At 47.5% G+C, this 20332-nt stretch overlaps 1 protein-coding gene across 1 annotated transcript; it reads right to left on the bottom strand.

The window, feature by feature from the left end:
- Nucleotides 1–169: 169 nt before the first annotated feature.
- Nucleotides 170–19275, bottom strand: LOC135519772 (cytochrome P450 11B, mitochondrial-like). The gene is made up of 12 exons (XM_064944992.1): nt 19010–19275; nt 18720–18807; nt 18035–18247; nt 15798–16129; nt 12762–12917; nt 12329–12543; nt 4037–4240; nt 1404–1585; nt 1106–1272; nt 931–1009; nt 499–711; nt 170–280 (listed from the first exon to the last, which is right to left on the bottom strand). The coding sequence occupies exons 1-12, from the start codon at nt 19198–19200 to the stop codon at nt 170–172; spliced, it is 2151 nt and encodes a 716-aa protein (XP_064801064.1). The 5' UTR covers nt 19201–19275.
- Between the last annotated feature and the right edge of the window lie 1057 nt (nt 19276–20332).

Here is a 20332-nt window from a genome sequence, read left to right as displayed (position 1 = left end):
TGGTAAGACTGTTGGTGAGTTCATTGAGATTACCTGGTATAATGGATTGATAAAATGATTGATTTGTTTGGTTGGTTAAACGATTGGTGTGTGTGTGTGTGTGTGTTGGGGGGGTAAGTGTGTATGTGTGTGTGTGTTGGGGGGGGGGGGGGGTGAGTGTGGGTATGTGTCAGAGTGTGCTGAAGGTGATGCGTGGTGGGGTTTCAGGCTGGAGGATTAGGGTGTATTTGGTGCTGAGCTCCTCTGAAGACGACACGCTGAGACGGAAACTCAACAGGATCTACAGAGAGGGAGAGAGAGGGAGAGAAAATGAGGGGTAGGAAGGGGGGAGGCGAAGGAGAAAGGGCATAGATTCATACATTAGCATAGATTCAACTGATCTTCTACAGACTTCACTTCTTCACTCACATCATCCTCTCCTTCTCACATCCCTCTCTTCCTTTTCCCTTTGCTTTCCCATCTCCCTCTCTGTCAAACCTCCATCCCTCCTTCACTCACGTGCATCAGTAGCAGCTGCATTTCGTTCTCAGCGATCCTCCTGCCAACACACTGCCTGGCCCCGAATCCAAACGCCAGGGAGCGGAACCCTCCACCACCCCCAGGCCCCTCTCCAGACTCCTGAGTCCCCCAGCGACCAGGGTCAAAACGCTCCGGATCCTGAAACACGTCTCGACTTCTCCCCAGAGGATACAGACATGCCTGGACACATGTCTGAGAGAGCAAGGGGGAGGGAGAAAGGGGAATGAGAGAGAGAGAGAGAGAGAGAGAGGGAGAGGTAAAGAATGAGAGAGGGAAAGAGAGAGATGGAGGAGAAATGAGAGAGGATTAATTTCACTGATTTATGCATCATGTTCAAGTGAGGATTAGTGAGTGCGTGTGCGTGTGCATGTGCGTGTGCGTGTGCGTTTGTGTGTCAGAGACTGATCTCACCCCAGCAGGTATGTGGTAGTTCTGGATGATGATGTCTCTGACTGGATATCTCTGGACAGTAATTCCCACTGGATATAACCTTTACCACACAGCACACACAGACATGTACAGATTACAAATAACTCTCAAACTGAAAGATATTGATCTCTAAAATGAATGCAGACGTTCTCTGTACCTGAGGGTCTCCTTGACGAGTCCCTTCAGTAGTGGCGCCCCCTGCAGGGCCTTGTGGGCGTCACCGCCGGCTCTTGCCCACGCTGCCTTCACCTGAACTCTGACCTGTTCCTGCACTGCCGGGTTACGACCCAACTCATACAGGGCAAACTGCAGGGGCACCGCCGTCTGAGGATACACACATACTCATTTCACATAACAAGATATAAGTGGGGTAAGACACATTCTGTACACACATCAAACACACACACTGAGCAGACTGAGCTTTAGACACACACACATACCACACATGCACTCACCGTGTCCACTCCCCCAGCCATGAGTTCAGTGATGTTGGCTCTAATGAGCTCCAGAGACAACTGTCCTTTATCCATCAACTGACCCAGGATCCCTGTGAACTCTCCCTCTGCACCCCCACTACCACCTCCCGCAGCCTGGGTGGAGTGCAGACGCTGGACTCCTCTCTGGATCCTTTTCTCGGCTGTGGGTAGGAGAGGGGAACAGGACAGTGAAACGGGAAAGGTGAGGGGGACAGCAGTGAGGAGAGAAAATGAAGGAGATGAGTCAGGTCAAGGTGGGAGAGGGGTTGAGAGAAAAGAAGGAGAGGGGTTGAGAGCAGAGAAGGAAAGGGTTTGAGAGAAGAGAAGAGAAGCAGAGGGTTTGAGAGAAGAGAAGAGAATAGAAGGAGAGGGGTTGAGAGCAGAGAAGGAAAGGGTTTGAGAGAAGAGAAGAGAAGGAGAGGGGTTGAGAGCAGAGAAGGAAAGCATTTGAGAGAAGAGAAGAGAAGAGAATAGAAGGAGAGGGGTTGAGAGCAGAGAAGGAAAGGGTTTGAGAGAAGAGAAGAGAAGGAGAGGGGTTGAGAGCAGAGAAGGAAAGTGTTTGAGAGAAGAGAAGAGAATAGAAGGAGAGGGGTTGAGAGCAGAGAAGGAAAGGGTTTGAGAGTAGAGAATAGAAGGAGAGGGGTTGAGAGCAGAGAAGGAAAGGGTTTGAGAGAAGAGAAGAGAAGGAGAGGGGTTGAGAGCAGAGAAGGAAAGGGTTTGAGAGAAGAGAAGAGAAGGAGAGGGGTTGAGAGCAGAGAAGGAAAGCGTTTGAGAGAAGAGAAGAGAATAGAAGGAGAGGGGTTGAGAGCAGAGACGGAAAGGGTTTGAGAGAAGAGAAGAGAATAGAAGGAGAGGGGTTGAGAGCAGAGAAGTAGAGGGGTTGAGAGAAGAGAAGAGAAAGAGAGGGGTTGAGAGAAGAGAATGAGAGGGGTTGAGAGAAGAAAAGGAGAGGGGTTGAGAGCAGAGAATGAGAAGGGTTGAGAGAAGAGAAGGAGAGGGGTTGAGAGAAGAGAAGGAGAGGGGTTGAGAGAAGAGAAGGAGAGGGGTTGAGAGAAGAGAAGGAGAGGGGTTGAGAGGAGAGAAGGAGAGGGGTTGAGAGAAGAGAAGGAGAGGGGTTGAGAGAAGAGAAGGAGAGGGGTTGAGAGGAGAGAAGGAGAGGGGTTGAGAGAAGAGAAGGAGAGGGGTTGAGAGAAGAGAAGGAGAGGGTTTGAGAGAAGAGAGGAGAAAGAGAGGGGTTGAGAGCAGAGAAGGAGAGGGGTTAAGAGAAGAAAATGAGAGGGGTTGAGAGGAGACAAGGAGAGGGGTTGAGAGCAGAGAATGAGAAGGGTTGAGAGAAGAGAAGGAGAGGGGTTGAGAGAAGAGAAGGAAAGGGGTTGAGAGGAGAGAAGGAGAGGGGTTGAGAGAAGAGAAGGAGAGGGGTTGAGAGAAGAGAAGGAGAAGGGTTGAGAGAAGAGAAGGAGAGGGGTTGAGAGGAGAGAAGGAGAGGGGTCGAGAGAAGAGAAGGAGAAGGGTTGAGAGAAGAGAAGGAAAGGGGTTGAGAGGAGAGAATGAGAAGGGTTGGGAGAAGAGAAGGAGAAGGGTTGAGAGAAGAGAAGGAGAGGGGTTGAGAGGAGAGAAGGAGAGGGGTTGAGAAAAGAGAAGGAGAGGGGTTGAGAGAAGAGAAGGAGAAGGGTTGAGAGAAGAGAATGAGAAGGGTTGGGAGAAGAGAAGGAGAAGGGTTGAGAGAAGAGAAGGAGAGGGGTTGAGAGGAGAGAAGGAGAGGGGTTGAGAAAAGAGAAGGAGAGGGGTTGAGAGAAGAGAAGGAGAAGGGTTGAGAGAAGAGAAGGAAAGGGGTTGAGAGAAGAGAAGGAGAGGGGTTGAGAGGAGAGAAGGAGAGGGGTTGAGAGAAGAGAAGGAGAAGGGTTGAGAGAAGAGAAGGAGAGGGGTTGAGAGAAGAGAAGGAGAAGGGTTGAGAGAAGAGAAGGAAAGGGGTTGAGAGAAGAGAAGGAGAAGGGTTGAGAGAAGAGAAGGAGAGGGGTTGAGAGAAGAGAAGGAGAGGGGTTGAGAGAAGAGAAGGAGAGGGGTTGAGAGAAGAGAAGGAAAGGGGTTGAGAGAAGAGAAGGAAAGGGGTTGAGAGGAGAGAAGGAGAGGGGTTGAGAGAAGAGAAGGAAAGGGGTTGAGAGAAGAGAAGGAAAGGGGTTGAGAGGAGAGAAGGAGAGGGGTTGAGAGGAGAGAAGGAGAGGGGTTGAGAGAAGAGAAGGAGAGGGGTTGAGAGGAGAGAAGGAGAGGGGTTGAGAGAAGAGAAGGAAAGGGGTTGAGAGGAGAGAAGGAGAAGGGTTGAGAGAAGAGAAGGAGAAGGGTTGAGAGAAGAGAAGGAGAAGGGTTGAGAGAAGAGAAGGAAAGGGGTTGAGAGGAGAGAAGGAGAGGGGTTGAGAGAAGAGAAGGAGAGGGGTTGAGAGGAGAGAAGGAGAGGGGTTGAGAGAAGAGAAGGAAAGGGGTTGAGAGGAGAGAAGGAGAGTGCAGGAGGAAAACAAATGGTAGTGAATGAGGGGAGAACTGTTGTCATTACTATCATTAGTTTATCATTGTTTTATTCCTTTTGGGGATGATTGTCTTCTATGTGTCTGTCTCACCGTGGCTGAAGATGTGGTCCCATGCAGTGGCGTGTTGTGTCCAGAGGGGGGCGCCCAGGCGCCACAGCAGACGGGGGGGCAGGTAGAGGAGAGGAGGGGTGGTGGCCAACATTCTCTCAACTGCAAAAATAAACTTCTGAGATTCCTGGGAGGGAGAGGTGGAGAAGAGACCGATACGCTCTCCATACAGGACATGGCAACTGGCTGGAGAAAGAGAAGGAGAGAAAAAGTGAGAAACAGATGATTTTGAGATGAAGTAGAATGGAGAAAGGTAGAGAAGAAAGAAAGCGAAGATAGCTTTAACTTCAGAAACCCCCGTCCATACAGTTTATCTGATGTTCTTATCAGTGGTCGACTCTACTGTATCTTCCATTTCTACAACTGGATGATATTTAGATGCCTTGGATCACCTAAACGACAGACAGACGGACGGACGGACGGACGGACGGACGGACGGACGGACGGACGGACGGACGGACGGACGGACATCCATCATGTGACATCCATCCAATCCTCTGCATTATCATTAACAGAAGACTCGTACATTTCCTCAGTGAAAACAATGTACTGAACAAATGTCAGATGGGCTTTCTACCAAATTACTGTACAACAGACCACATATTCACCCTGCACACCCTAATTGACAAACAAACCAAAACAAAGGCAAAGTCTTCTCATGCTTTGTTGATATCAAAAAAGCTTTTGACTCAATTTGGCACATATTTATGCCATACAAACTGATGGAAAGTGGTGTTGGGGGAAGAACATGCAACATTATAAAATCCATGTATACAAACAAGGGTGCGGTTAAAGTTGGCAAAAACACATCCATTTCTTTCCACAGGGTTGTGGGGTGAGACAGCGATGCAGCTTAAGCCCCACCCTCTTAATCATATATAAATGAATTGGCGAGGACACTAAGACCCGTCCGCAGCACCTGGCCTCACCCTACTAGAATCTGAAGTCAAACGTCTACCATTTGCTGATGATCTGGTGCTTCTGTCCCCAACCAGAATGATGCACATCATCATCTGTACGTCTACCACTCCAGTGTTAATGCTAAATTGTAATTATTTTCGCCTCTAGGGCCTATTTATTGCCTATCTCCCTACTCTTCTACATTTGCTCACACTGTACATAGATGTTTCTATTTTTCTTTTCTTTTGTGTTATTGACTGTTAGTTTGTTTATGTGTAACTCAGTGTTTGTGTCGCACTGCTTTGATTTATCTTGATCAAGGTCGCAGTTATAAATGAGAACTTGTTCACAACTCGCCCTACCTGGTTAAATAAAGGTGAAATAAATTAAATAAATAAAAAATAATTTTTAATTAAGCAAGGAGGGCCTACAGCAGCACCTAGAACTTCTGCACAGATTGGGGCCCTGTCCGTAAATCTCAGTAAGACAAAAATAATGGTGTTCCAAAAAAGGACCAGTTGCCAGGACAAAGTTGCCCTAGAGCACACAAAAACTATACATACCTCGGCCTTAACATCAGTGCCACAGGTAACTTCCACAAAGCTGTGAACGATTTGAGAGACAAGGCAAGAAGAGCCTTCTATGCCATCAAAAGGAAGATCAAATTTGACATACCAATTAGGATCTGGCTAAAAATACTTAAGTTGGTTACAGGAAGCATTGCCCTTCATGTTTGTGAGGTCTGGGGTCCGTTCACCAACCAAGAATTCACAAAATGGGGCAAACACCAAATTGAGACTACATGCAGAATTCGGCAATAATGTCCTCTGTGTACAATGTAAAACACCAAATAGAGCAGAATTAGGTCGATACCCGCTAGTTATCATAATCCAGAAAAGAGCCGTTAAATTCTACATCCACCTAAAAGGAAGCGATTCCAAAATCTTCATTAACAAAGCCATCACCTACAGAGAAATTGTCATGTATCAGTATGCCGAGGTGAGTACGGAGTCAGGTGCAGGACACAGAACTGAGTAAACTTTAACAGAAAAAAAAAGTACTGAGTACTTTACTCTGAAAATATTCAACCATAAATTCCACGCAGGGAAAACACACCATAACACAGAAGACTGATAACACTAGACAAGGAACACAAAACATAATGAGAACCAGAGGGTTAAAAAGGGAAATAATAATAACGTAATGGGAACCAGGTGTGTACAATCAAGACATAACAAATGGAAAAAGAAACGTGGATCGGTGGCAGCTAGAATGCCGGTGACGACGACCGCCGAACGCCGACCGAACAAGGAGAGGCACCAACTTCGGTGGGAGTCATGACAGTACCCCCCCCTGACACGCGGCTCAAGCAGCGCGCCGACATCAGCCTCGGGGACGACCGGTGGACGAGGCGCAAGGTGATCTGGGTGGAGACAGTGAAATTCTTGCAGTAAGGAAGGGACCAATATGTCCTCCACCGGCACCCAACATCTCTCCTCCGGACCCCTCCCACTCTACGAGGTACTGAAGGCCCCTACTTCCACTGGCCTGAGGAGAGACACATGGAACGAGCGATTAATAGGATAATCAGTGGGAAGCTGTAACCTGTAACATACCTCGTTCAGTCTTCTCAGGACTTTAAATGGCCCCACAAACTGCGGACCAGCTTCCGGCAAGGCAGGCAAAGGGGCAGGTTTCGGGTCGAGAGCCAGACCCGGTCTCCCGGTGCATACACCGGAGCCTCACTGAGGTGGCGGTCTGTGCTTCTGTCGTCTGATGGCCCGTTGCAGGCGTACATAGGCAACACCCAGGTTTCCTCCGATTGCCAAAACCATTCATCCACCGCGGGAGCCTCGATCTGGATCTGATGCCACAGTGCCAGAACCGGCTGATAACCTGGTACACACTGAAACGGAGACAGTTAGTGGAGTGGCACAGGGAGTTCTGGGCCATCTCTGCCCAGGGGATGGAAGCCGACCACTCCCCCGGCCGGTCCTGGTAATAAGACCGCAGAAACTTACCCACATCCTGGTTAACTCTCTCCACCTGCCCATTACTTTCGGGGTGAAACCCTGAGGTGAGGCTGACCGAGACGTTCCATGAACGCCCTCCAGACTCTTGATGTGAACTGGGGACCCCGATCAGACACTACATCCTCAGGAACCCCGTAGTGCCGGAAGACGTGTGTAAACAGGGCCTCCACAGTCTGTAGGGCTGTAGGGAGACCGGGCAAAGGAATGAGACGGCAGGTCTTAGAAAACCGATCCACAACAACCAGAATCGTGGTGTTCTCTTGTGACGGAGGGAGATCCGTCACGAAATCCACCGAAAGGTGTGACCATGGCCATTGTGGAACAGGTAGGGATTGTAATTTCCCTCTGGACAGGTGTCTAGGTGCCTTGCACTGGGCAAACACTGAGCAGGAGGAAACATACACCCTTGCGTCCTTAGCTAAAGTGGGCCACCAGTACTTCCCACTAAGACAGCGCACTGTCCGCCCGATGCCAGGATGACCAGAGGAAGGTGACGTATGAGCCCAACAGATCAATCAATCACGAACATCAGAAGGAACGTACTTACGTCCAACTGGACACTGGGTAGGTGTGGGCTCCGTACGTAACGCCCGCTCGATATCCACGTCAACCTCCCATACCACCGGTGCCACCAGGCAAGAAGCCGGGAGTATGGGAGTGGGATCCGTGGACCGCTCCTCTGTGTCATACATCCGAGGCAGTGCGTCTACCTTGATGTTCTGAGAGCCTGGTCTGTGTGAAAAACATGGCCCACCTTGCCTGGCGAGGATTCATTCTCCTAGCCGCCCGGATGTGGTCAGTCCAAATGAGAAAAGTTTTGGTGGCGTACCCGAGCACTGAGACAGCACAGCTCCTATCCCAGCCTTGGGATAGACAGGCTGAGTCAGGCCCAGAGGACCCTCGTGGTGGAGGCTATGGACCACCTCTACTATGAACGCTAAGGAGGGATCAGGCCAACACAGGAGCCGAGGTAAACAGAGCCTTCAGGTGACCAAAAGCCCTTTCCACCCCAGCTGACCACTGCAGTCGCACTGGTCCCCCCTTCAGCAAAGAGGTAATGGGAGCCGCTACCTGAACATAGTCCCGGATAAACCGCCGGTAGTAGTTGGCAAACCCTAAGAACCGCTGCACCTCCTTTACCGTGGTTGGAGTCAGCCAATTACTCACGGCTGAAATGCGGTCATTCTCCATCTCCAATCTTGACTCGGACAGGTGGTACCCTAGGAAGGATACGGACTGTTGGAAGAACAGACATTTCTCAGCCTTAACGTACAGGTAATGCTCCAAAAGTCGACCAAGCCCCCTGCGTACCAGAGACACATGCTCGGCTCGTGTAGCGGAGTATATTAGAACGTCATCTATATACACCACTACAACCTGCCCGCGCAGGTCCCGGAAAATCTCATCTACAAAGGATTGGAAGACTGATGGAGCATTCATCAACATGTACGGCATGACGAGGCCCTCATAGTGACCAGAGGTGGTACTAAGTGCCATCTTCCACTCATCTCCCTCCCAGATACGCACCAGGTTGTAAGCACTCCTGAGGTCCAATTTGGTGAAGAAGCGCGCCCCATGCAATGACGCGGTCACACTATGAGTGGCAGAGGGTAACTATACTTCATTGTGATCTGATTTAAACCTCGATAGTCAATGCATGGGGGTAAACCTCCATCCTTCTTCTTCACAAAAAAGAAGGAGGAGGCAGGTGAAGTGGAAGGCCGAATGTATCCCTGTCCCAGAGATTCAGTGACATATGTTTCCATCTGTGTGGCTCAGTCGGTAGAGCATGGCGCGTGCAACGCCAAGCGTCGTGGGTTCGATTCCCACTGGGACCACCCATATGTAAAAGTAGTGGCCCCAGCCAACTTGTAAGTCGCTTTGGACAAAAGCGTCTGCTAAATGGGATATATTATTATATATTATAGCCCCCGTCTCCTCCTGTGACAGTGGATACACGTGACTCCTGGGAAGTGCTGCATCTACCAGGAGATTTATCTCACAATCCCCCCGTCGATGGGGTGGTAGTTGAGTCGCCTTCTTTTTACAGAAAAGAGACCCCTCTGAGAGCCCTCTGTTGCCACAAAACAGTGGGGTCATGAAGGGCCAACCAGGGAAACCCCAACACCACAGGAAACGCAGGAGAATCAATCAGGAAGAGACTCATTTTCTCCTCATGACCCTCCTGCGTTATCATACATAGTGGAGCTGTGACCTCCCTAATTAGACCAGACCCTAAAGGACGACTATCTAAGGAATGTACAAGGAAGGGCACATCAACAGGAACAATAGGGATCCCTAATCTACGAGCAAACGAACGGTCAATAAAATTCCCAGCTGCGCCTGAATCTACATGCCCCTTATGCTGGGAATGCGAGGAAAACTCATGAAATTCTATAGATATATACATGTGCGCAACAGGAAGCTCTGGGTGAGTTGGGTGCCTACTCACGTGGATGATCCACCAGTACCCTGCCTGCTGCCTCGACTTCCTGGGGAACCTCTCCAGCACCGACCAGCAGTGTGCCCTCTGCGGCCACAGGTAGTGCGGGAAACAGCCCCCTCTTCTGTCATCCTTAGAGCAGCACCTCCGAGCTCCATAGGTGTAGGATCGGAGGAGCTGGGGGATGGATTGGATGGACCCCGATCCGGACGTCCGCGGATGGCCAACAGGTTATCCAGCTGGATGGATAAATCCACCAGCTGGTCGAGGGTAAGGGTGGTGTCCCTGCAGGCCAGTTCCCGAAGAACGTCCTCACGTAGACTGCATCAGTAATGGTCGATCATGGCCCTCTCATTCCATCCCGCGCTGGCAGCCAGGGTCCTGAAGTTCAGGGCGAATTCCTGTGCGCTCCTCATCCCATCTGAGATAGAACAAGCGTACCCTCATAGCGGACCAACGCTGCTTCTATATTTCCCCATTCAACGTTGGCCCACTCAAACGCTTTCCCTGACAGACAGACTGACGACAGACTGTCCATCCGGGAGCCGGGTGGACAGTCACCAGGTAGAGCTCCAACTGAAGCAGGAACCCCTGGCACCCGATAGCTGTCCCATCATATGCGCTCGGGAGCGAAAGCCGAATCCCATTGGGTCCAGGTGACTGAGGGGTGGACAGCGGTGTGAGTTGTGGTGTTGGTTGGGGTGAAGTTGATGGGAGTGTAAACAAACCCCCTCTCTCCCATCACTCCATGGTGAGCAGTACGTGATCCATTGCGGTGCCGAGATGTTGGAGCATCGTCGCGTGCTGCTGGACGTGTTCCTCTACTGGTACCGGAGGACTGGGTGCACCTGCTGACTCCATTGGTGGTGCGTGATTCTGTCATGTATCAGTATGCCGAGGTGAGTACGGAGTCAGGTGCAGGACACAGAACTGAGTAAAAATAACGTACTTTACTCTGAAAATAATCAACCATAAATTCCACGCAGGGAAAACACACCATAACACAGAAGACTGATAACACTAGACAAGGAACAACCACAAAACATAATGAGAACCAGAGGGTTAAATAGGGAAATAATAATAACGTAATGGGAACCAGGTGTGTACAATCAAGACATAACAAATGTACAGACAGTGAGCATAGCCTTGCTATTGAGAAAGGATGCTGAAGGGAGACCGAGCTCTCCTGAGTGGCACAGTGGTCTAAGGCACTGCATCTCAGTGCTAGAGGCGTATCAAAACCAGGCTGTATCACAACCACCTGTGATTGGGAGTCCCATAGGGCGGCGCACAATTAGCCCAGCGTTGTTTGGGTTTGACCGGTGTAGGCCGTCATTGTAAATAAGAATTTGTTCACAGTGAGACAGAGAGAATGAGAAAGACAGAGTGAGACAGTGACTGACAGAGAGAGACAGGGTCAGACAGAGAGAGACAGAGTGGCTGAGAGAGACTGAGAGAGAGACAGAGAGAGAGACTGAGAGAGACTGAGAGAGAGACAGAGAGAGAGACTGAGAGAGACTGAGAGAGAGCGAGAGATTCATCCACGCCAACACATCCCCACCAACACATCCCCACCAACACATCCCCACCAACACATCCACACCGAAACATCCACACAACACATCCCCACCAACACATTCACACCAACACATCCACATCAACACATCCACACCAAAACATCCACACCAACACATCCAATCCAACACATCCACACCAACACATCCACACCAACACATTCACATCAACACACATCCACACTAACACACATCCACACTAACACATTCACATCAACACACATCCACACTAACACACATCCACACTAACACATTCACACACCCACACTAACACATCCACATCAACACATCCACACCAACACATCCACACCAACACATCTACACCAAAACATCCACACCAACACATCCAATCCAAGACATCCCCACCAACACATCCACACCAACACATCCACACCAACACATCCACACCAACACACATCTACACCAAAACATCCACACCAACACATCCAATCCAGGACATCCCCACCAACACATCCACACCAACACATCCACACCAACACATCCACACCAACACATCCCCACCAACACATTCCTACCAACACATCCACACCAATACACATCCACACCAACACACATCCCCACCAACACATCCCCACCAACACATCCACACCAATACACATCCACACCAACACACATCCACACCAATACACATCCACACCAACACACATCCCCACCAACACACATCCCCACCAACACATCCACACCAACACATCCACACCAATACATCAACACCAACACATCCACACCAACACATCCACATCAACACACATCCACACTAACACACATCCACACCAATACACATCCACACCAACACACATCCACACCAATACACATCCACACCAACACACATCCCCACCAACACACATCCCCACCAACACATCCACACCAACACATCCACACCAATACATCAACACCAACACATCCACACCAACACATCCACATCAACACACATCCACACTAACACACATCCACACTAACACATTCACATTCACACACCCACACTAACACATCCACATCAACACATCCACACCAACACATCCACACCAACACATCCACACCAACACCAACACATCCACGCCATCACATCCACACCAACACATCCACACCAACACCAACACATCCACGCCATCACATCCACACCAACACATCCCCACCAACACCAACACATCCACACCAACAAATCCCCACCAACACCAACACATCCCCACCAACACCAACACATCCACACCAACACATCCACACCAACACATCCACACCAACACATCCCCACCAACACACATCAAATTATGAATTTTAGGAAAATGAAAATGTGAAAGAAGACAACCTTCCAGGGCGAAGCGGAAGAGGTCAGGGCTGGGGTCGATAGTCAGACTGTACCCCCTCTCCTCCTTTCCTCCCTCTTTCTCCACACGGGTCGCTAGCAGACGGCAGAAATCCCTCGCTACTTCGTCTAGGAGGGGCAGGAAGCGACGTACGGCAGGAGCCATCATCACCTCCCTGTTGAGCAGGAGACGGTCGGCACGCCACTCTGCCCCATTCCTGGTGGTAGAGAGGACCACTGTCAAATTACTGACTATATTCCCACCCTCCATACACTCTGTCCCGTTCCTGGTGGTAGAGAGGACCACTGTCAAATTACTGACTATATTCCCACCCTCCATACACTCTGCCAAACTCTCGCTCTCTCTCTCACACACACACACACACACACACACACACACACACACACACACACACACACACACACAGGTATGTACTTGAGGAAGACTCCCTTGCTGTGCTGCCGTGTCTCTCTGTGTGTGGCCCATGGCTGCAGGGTCATGCGTCGGGGGTGAAGGCCTTCAGAGCGGAACAGCTCACTGATGTCAGACGGCAGCAGGATATTCACAGTGCTCTGGGTGCCCAGACGCTCCCTGTTGGAGACACACCCGACACAGTACATGAAACATGACAGCATACACACACACACACACACACACACACACACACACACACACACACCTGGCTCCACCAGCCAGGTCACCAGTGATACAAGTCAGTATTCAACGTCCATCCATGTCTGAGGACATCGGGAGACGACTTGGAAACTGGACGCCAGGGGCAACAGTTACTTTCAAGTAGGCTTCAGTTTTGTCAGAGAGTTGTGGATGAGGATGGTGGATGGGTGTCAGCATCTGCCTCTGATTCCAACGGTTAATACCTTAACCATTCAGAGTTAATACCTTAACCATTCAGAGTTAATACCTTAACCATTCAGAGTTACTACCTTAACCATTCAGAGTTAATACCTTAACCATTCAGAGTTAATACCTTAACCTTTACCTTAACCATTCAGAGTTAATACCTTAACCATTCAGAGTTAATACCTTAACCATTCAGAGTTACTACCTTAACCATTCAGAGTTAATACCTTAACCATTCAGAGTTACTACTTAACCTTTACCTTAACCATTCAGAGTTAATACCTTAACCTTTCAGAGTTAATACCTTAACCTTTCAGAGTTAATATCTTAACCATTCAGAGTTAATACCTTAACCATTCAGAGTTAATACCTTAACCTTTCAGAGTTACTACCTTAACCTTTCAGAGTTACTACCTTAACCTTTACCTTAACCATTCAGACTTAATACCTTAACCATTCAGAGTTAATACCTTAACCATTCAGAGTTACTACCTTAACCATTCAGAGTTAATACCTTAACCATTCAGAGTTACTACTTAACCTTTACCTTAACCTTTCAGAGTTACTACCTTAACCTTTCAGAGTTACTACCTTAACCTTTACCTTAACCATTCAGACTTAATACCTTAACCATTCAGAGTTAATACCTTAACCATTCAGAGTTACTACCTTAACCTTTCAGAGTTACTACCTTAACCTTTCAGAGTTACTACCTTAACCTTTCAGAGTTACTACCTTAACCTTTACCTTAACCATTCAGACTTAATACCTTAACCATTCAGAGTTAATACCTTAACCATTCAGAGTTAATACCTTAACCATTCAGAGTTACTACCTTAACCATTCAGAGTTAATACCTTAACCATTCAGAGTTAATACCTTAACCTTTACCTTAACCATTCAGAGTTAATACCTTAACCATTCAGAGTTAATACCTTAACCATTCAGAGTTACTACCTTAACCATTCAGAGTTAATACCTTAACCATTCAGAGTTACTACTTAACCTTTACCTTAACCATTCAGAGTTAATACCTTAACCTTTCAGAGTTAATACCTTAACCTTTCAGAGTTAATATCTTAACCATTCAGAGTTAATACCTTAACCTTTCAGAGTTACTACCTTAACCTTTCAGAGTTACTACCTTAACCTTTCAGAGTTACTACCTTAACCTTTACCTTAACCATTCAGACTTAATACCTTAACCATTCAGAGTTAATACCTTAACCATTCAGAGTTACTACCTTAACCTTTACCTTAACCTTTCAGAGTTAATACCTTAACCATTCAGAGTTAATACCTTAACCTTTCAGAGTTAATACCTTAACCGTTCAGAGTTAATACCTTAACCATTCAGAGTTACTACCTTAACCTTTCAGAGTTAATACCTTAACCATTCAGACTTAATACCTTAACCTTTCAGAGTTACTACCTTAACCTTTACCTTAACCTTTCAGAGTTAATACCTTAACCATTCAGACTTAATACCTTAACCTTTCAGAGTTACTACCTTAACCTTTACCTTAACCTTTCAGAGTTACTACCTTAACCATTCAGAGTTAATACCTTAACCATTCAGAGTTACTACCTTAACCTTTCAGAGTTAATACCTTAACCATTCAGAGTCAATACCTTAACCATTCAGACTTAATACCTTAACCTTTCAGAGTTACTACCTTAACCTTTACCTTAACCTTTCAGAGTTACTACCTTAACCATTCAGAGTTAATACCTTAACCTTTCAGAGTTACTACCTTAACCATTCAGAGTTAATACCTTAACCTTTCAGAGTTACTACCTTAACCTTTCAGAGTCAATACCTTAACCATTCAGACTTAATACCTTAACCTTTCAGAGTTACTACCTTAACCATTCAGAGTTAATACCTTAACCGTTCAGAGTTAATACCTTAACCATTCAGAGTTAATACCTTAACCATTCAGAGTTAATACCTTAACCATTCAGAGTTACTACCTTAACCTTTCAGAGTTAATACCTTAACCATTCAGAGTCAATACCTTAACCATTCAGACTTAATACCTTAACCTTTCAGAGTTACTACCTTAACCTTTACCTTAACCTTTCAGAGTTACTACCTTATCCATTCAGAGTTAATACCTTAACCTTTCAGAGTTACTACCTTAACCTTTCAGAGTCAATACCTTAACCATTCAGACTTAATACCTTAACCTTTCAGAGTTACTACCTTAACCATTCAGAGTTAATACCTTAACCGTTCAGAGTTAATACCTTAACCATTCAGAGTTAATACCTTAACCATTCAGAGTCAATACCTTAACCATTCAGACTTAATACCTTAACCTTTCAGAGTTAATACCTTAACCATTCAGAGTTACTACCTTAACCATTCAGAGTTACTACCTTAACCATTCAGAGTTAATACCTTAACCATTCAGAGTTAATACCTTAACCATTCAGAGTTAATACCTTAACCATTCAGAGTTACTACCTTAACCATTCAGAGTTAAGAGAGACATGATGTGAGACTGTGAGAGCTGGTAGGGCCCACAGCATCACACTGCCACACACACGTTCATACAAACACACATGCACACACGCAACCACGCACATGCACACACAGACAGGTACCTGTAAATGGGGCCGAGGGTGTTGAAGGTCCTCTCCATGTGTTTGTGTAATAGTTTAAATCTGTCTTCTCTCCAGAACTTCACCAGGTTGAGCCAGCCACTGCTACCCGTGTGGGGGATCTCCTCAAACCGCCTCAGCCCTCTACCTCCACCTGTCCCCGCAGGACCCCCTCTGGCGGGGGTTACCCCCTCCACTCCGAGCCCTGCCACTGTCCCGGCCGGACACACACACATACCCCTCTGTATCCTCACACACGCTGCTGGACGCACGGACACACACATCCCCTGTATCCCCTGGAACATGGACGGGCTCACAGATACACTCCACATGGTCTGAGGTAGGGATGACCCTCACAGACTCTCATAGCTTCACCGCTACTCTCCACTCTCTACAGCGCAAATGTGCTTTTTTCTTCTCAATTATTGCTCCATCCCTCCATCCCTCCCTCCTCTCCTCCTTCGCCTGTTTGTCCTCCATCTCTCATAGAGCTGATAGAGGTGATGATTTATGTCTCAGAAGGTCAAAGTTCAAGAGAAACAGCACAACAAAAATGTCAGAATGGTGTAGGATTAACACACGCACACACAGTCACACACACTCATTGTCACAGACAGACACGCAGGAACACACTCACACACACACACATATAGTCACACACAGACACGCAGGAACACACACTCACACACACACACACATAGTCACACACAGGAACACACACTCACACACACACATAGTCACACACAGACACGCAGGAACACACACTCACACACACACACATAGTCACACACAGACACGCAGGAACACACTCACACACACACACACATAGTCACACACAGGAACACACACGCACACACACACACATAGTCACACACAGGAACACACACTCACACACACACACATAGTCACACACAGGAACACACACTCACACACACACATAGTCACACACAGGAACACACACTCACACACACACATAGTCACACACAGGAACACACACTCACACACACACATAGTCACACACAGGAACACACACTCACACACACACATAGTCACACACAGGAACACACACTCACACACACACATAGTCACACACAGGAACACACACTCACACACACACATAGTCACACACACATCTCTGTAGTATGTCAGTACCAAACTAGTCTTTATTAACAGTTTCTTTGTAACAACATAATAAGGACAGCGTTTGACTTATATACACCACAAAAGTCAAAGGTTATGTACAAAACGAAGATTAACAAGACAAATATTTGGGAACTAAGAACTGAAGTAAATGTGAAAACAACACTTAAGGTTATTATCTTGTTCTGGTTACTTCCCTGTGACTGTGCCCCAAATGGGCCTAATGATCTGAAACAGGTACAGTCCAGTTTCATCCAGTTAGTTCCTGTATGGTCCAGACCAGTTCTATGCAAATAGTAACAATGTTAGCCATGTCCTACTATCAGTGACATAGGGATGAGTCATCCTCACAGCCTGGCTCTATTGTCAACAGTCTGATCAGCAGATAACTCAGGGAGAGAGAGTGAGAGAGATAGGGGGGTGGAGTGAGAGTGAGAGAGAGAGAAACCTCCTGCCCAATTTATGACCATATTAGAGAGACATATTTCCCTCAGATTACACAGATCCACAAAGAATTCGAAAACAAATCCAATTTTGATAAACTCCCATATCTACTGGGTGAAATTCCACGGTGTGCCATTACCGCAGCAAGATTTGTGACCTGTTGCCATGAGAAAAGGGCAACCAGTGAAGAACAAACACCATTGTAAATACAACCCATATTTATGCTAATTTATTTTATGCTAATTTGTGTGTACATTGTTAAAACACTGTATATATATAATATGACATTTGTAATGTCTTTATTGTTTTGAAACGTCTGTATGTGTAATGTTTACTGTTAATTTTTATTGTTTATTTCACTTTATATATTCACTTTATATATTATCTACCTCACTTGCTTTGGCAATGTTAACACATGTTTCCCATGCCAATAAAGCCCTTGAATGTAATTGAATTGAGAGAGAGTTAAAGACAGATAAGGAGATAAAGGGACAGAGGAGCAACTGTGACAAAGCCGTCTGCCAATGTGTTCCCTCCAATCTGCTACTACGTTGTGTTAAAATGGTATTCTTCATTATTTAGGCATAATGCATGTTTTTAGCATGTTGCAGGTTGATTCTGTGTAGTATCTAGTATGTTCTCTTTGATCACATGACTTTGCAGGCCTCTCCGTTGACTGACATTGGAGTGGACGACTTGGTCTGCTTGCCTCCAAGCATCCCCATGTTGAAGCTGAGGCCTTGGAAGGCGCTCAGCAGGCTGTAGCCATCGTCCTTGGCCGGGGTCTCAGGACCAATCAGTTTAGCCAGTTGACGGGGGAGTGCCCCTTTCCCTTGCGCCGCACTCAGGTGGCTGGTGTCCTTGGAACTCTGGGGGTTAGGAAGAGAGTTGGGAAGAGAGGGGTAGGGTGACGAGGAAAAAATACCCTTTAAATATAGCACTGCTTTAAGGGTTATGGGTATGGGGCTAGGAGATAGGAAATAGGAGCTAGAAGATAGGGTCTAGGAGATAGGGGCTAGAAGATAGGGGCTAGGGGCTAGGAGATAGGAGCTAGGAGATAAGGGCTAGGAGATAGGGGCTAGGAGATAGGGGCTAGGAGATAGGGGCTAGGAGATAAGGGTTAGGAGATAAGGGCTAGGAGATAGGGGCTAGGAGATAGGGGCTCGGGGTTAGGAGATAGGAGATAGGGTCTAGGAGATAGGAGATAGGGGCTAGGGGCTAGGAGATAGGGGCTAGGAGATAGGGGCTAGGGGCTAGGAGATAGGGGCTAGGAGATAGGGGCTAGGAGATAGGGGCTAGGAGATAGGGGTATAATTTGTTCTGCTAATGCAACACACTAACCTTGGAGAGCTGGTACTTCTTCCTGAAGTGATCCCTCATGGCGGCTCTCTCTGCATGCTTCTGGGCATTCAGGGCTTCCCTCAGCTTCCTGGAATCAACACAACTCCATGTAACACATAGACAGACACACACACAAACATAAATACATCCCTGCCCTAAAACCCATTACCGCCAACCCCCAACCTGTCTGTTACCAAGCTGGTTTTCATCCATAATCTCCTCATGGTGTTGTTTCTAATCTCCACATTGACCACAGTGGTCATGTTGTAGTTATGTCTGCGGTCACTCACCTCTCCTTCTCCAGGTCAGTTTGGTAGGAGTGTGTGACGGTGGTCTGTCCCGTCCGTGGAGGGCTGCTCTTTACTCCTGTCCCCCTCTTGGCCCTGCGCCTGGCCCACACCTCTCTCTCCTTCACTCCTGTCACACAGCTGGACAGCTTCTTCATAGGCACCGCCAGAGACTGCTTCACTATAGTATCCATGTCTCAGGGGGTGTGTGTTAGGGTGTGTGTGTGTGTGTGTGAGAGAGAGAGAGAGAGAGAGAGAGAGAGAGAGAGAGAGAGAGAGAGAGAGAGAGAGAGAGAGAGAGAAGAGAGAGAGAGAGAGAGAGAAAGGGAGAGTAAATCCAGAACTCTCTGTAGTGTAGCCTGTGTGTTACTTCACACTCAGAAGCATCAAAAAGTGTCCTTTTTCATTCATGTTCTGTAGGACATATGTTTGTGTCTGTGCGCATCTCCCACATCTTCCTCCTTGAGGTTAGCTGGCTTGGACCCACTCACTACAGCACAGACAGCCGGTGTATTCATAGACAATGACTCAGGGGCTCAGTACCTGCAAGGACAAGGACACAGACAGGCAGTTAGAGATTACACCCAGACAACATGTGCAGCGTTTCAGATAGACACACACAAGCCCAGTCCAGTACTTCCTTACCCAGACATCCACAGTAGGCCTGAGCCTCAAACACCCATAAAGTCCTTAGAGCTTCAGCCAGAGGCCATATACTGTATCTAACCGTGTCCCATAGTCCAGTTCCACAAAGCCTTGAGGTCAACTGAAGGCAATGAGAAGAGCAACCCCACAGACAAAGTTCTTCCTGCTCTCCTTTCCTGCTCTCCTCCACCCCTTGTGCTGTGTGTTCTATTGCCCTCTCAGGTGAAAATGACAGCTTTCCTCCCCGAGGATCTATTATTCAACCCATTCCCCCCTCATCCTCTATACCCCTCCCTCTTTACTATTACCCCCCCCCCCCCCCTTGAGATGACCTCCTTATGGACTTAACGAGGGGAATCCCGTTAGCAGAAACAGGGACTGCACCCTGTGTATGAAGTAGACTTAGAGACACATTAGCTGATGTCATGTTGGGTTAGACACTCTCCTGACTGACTGTGTGCTTGTGTGACAAACAGAAAGGATGGCAGGGTGTTATTACCTTTAAAAAGTTCCAACAAGTTACCATCCCTCACGCCTTCTAAGTAGACGATGCCCTAAGAACAGGTCTGGAATCTGTTTATGCAATCCCAATACCCAATCTCCAACCATTAGAAGGCAGAAAGACAAAGTGATCTTGGATCAGGTTTAACCGGCTGTGATCAGGATGACGGTGGAGGTGTA

This window comes from Oncorhynchus masou, chromosome 29, assembly GCF_036934945.1.
Source record: "Oncorhynchus masou masou isolate Uvic2021 chromosome 29, UVic_Omas_1.1, whole genome shotgun sequence".
Lineage (NCBI taxonomy): Eukaryota > Metazoa > Chordata > Actinopteri > Salmoniformes > Salmonidae > Oncorhynchus > Oncorhynchus masou.
The sequence above is the reverse complement of the archived record's forward strand: the minus strand, read 5'-3'. Positions and strand labels throughout refer to the sequence as shown.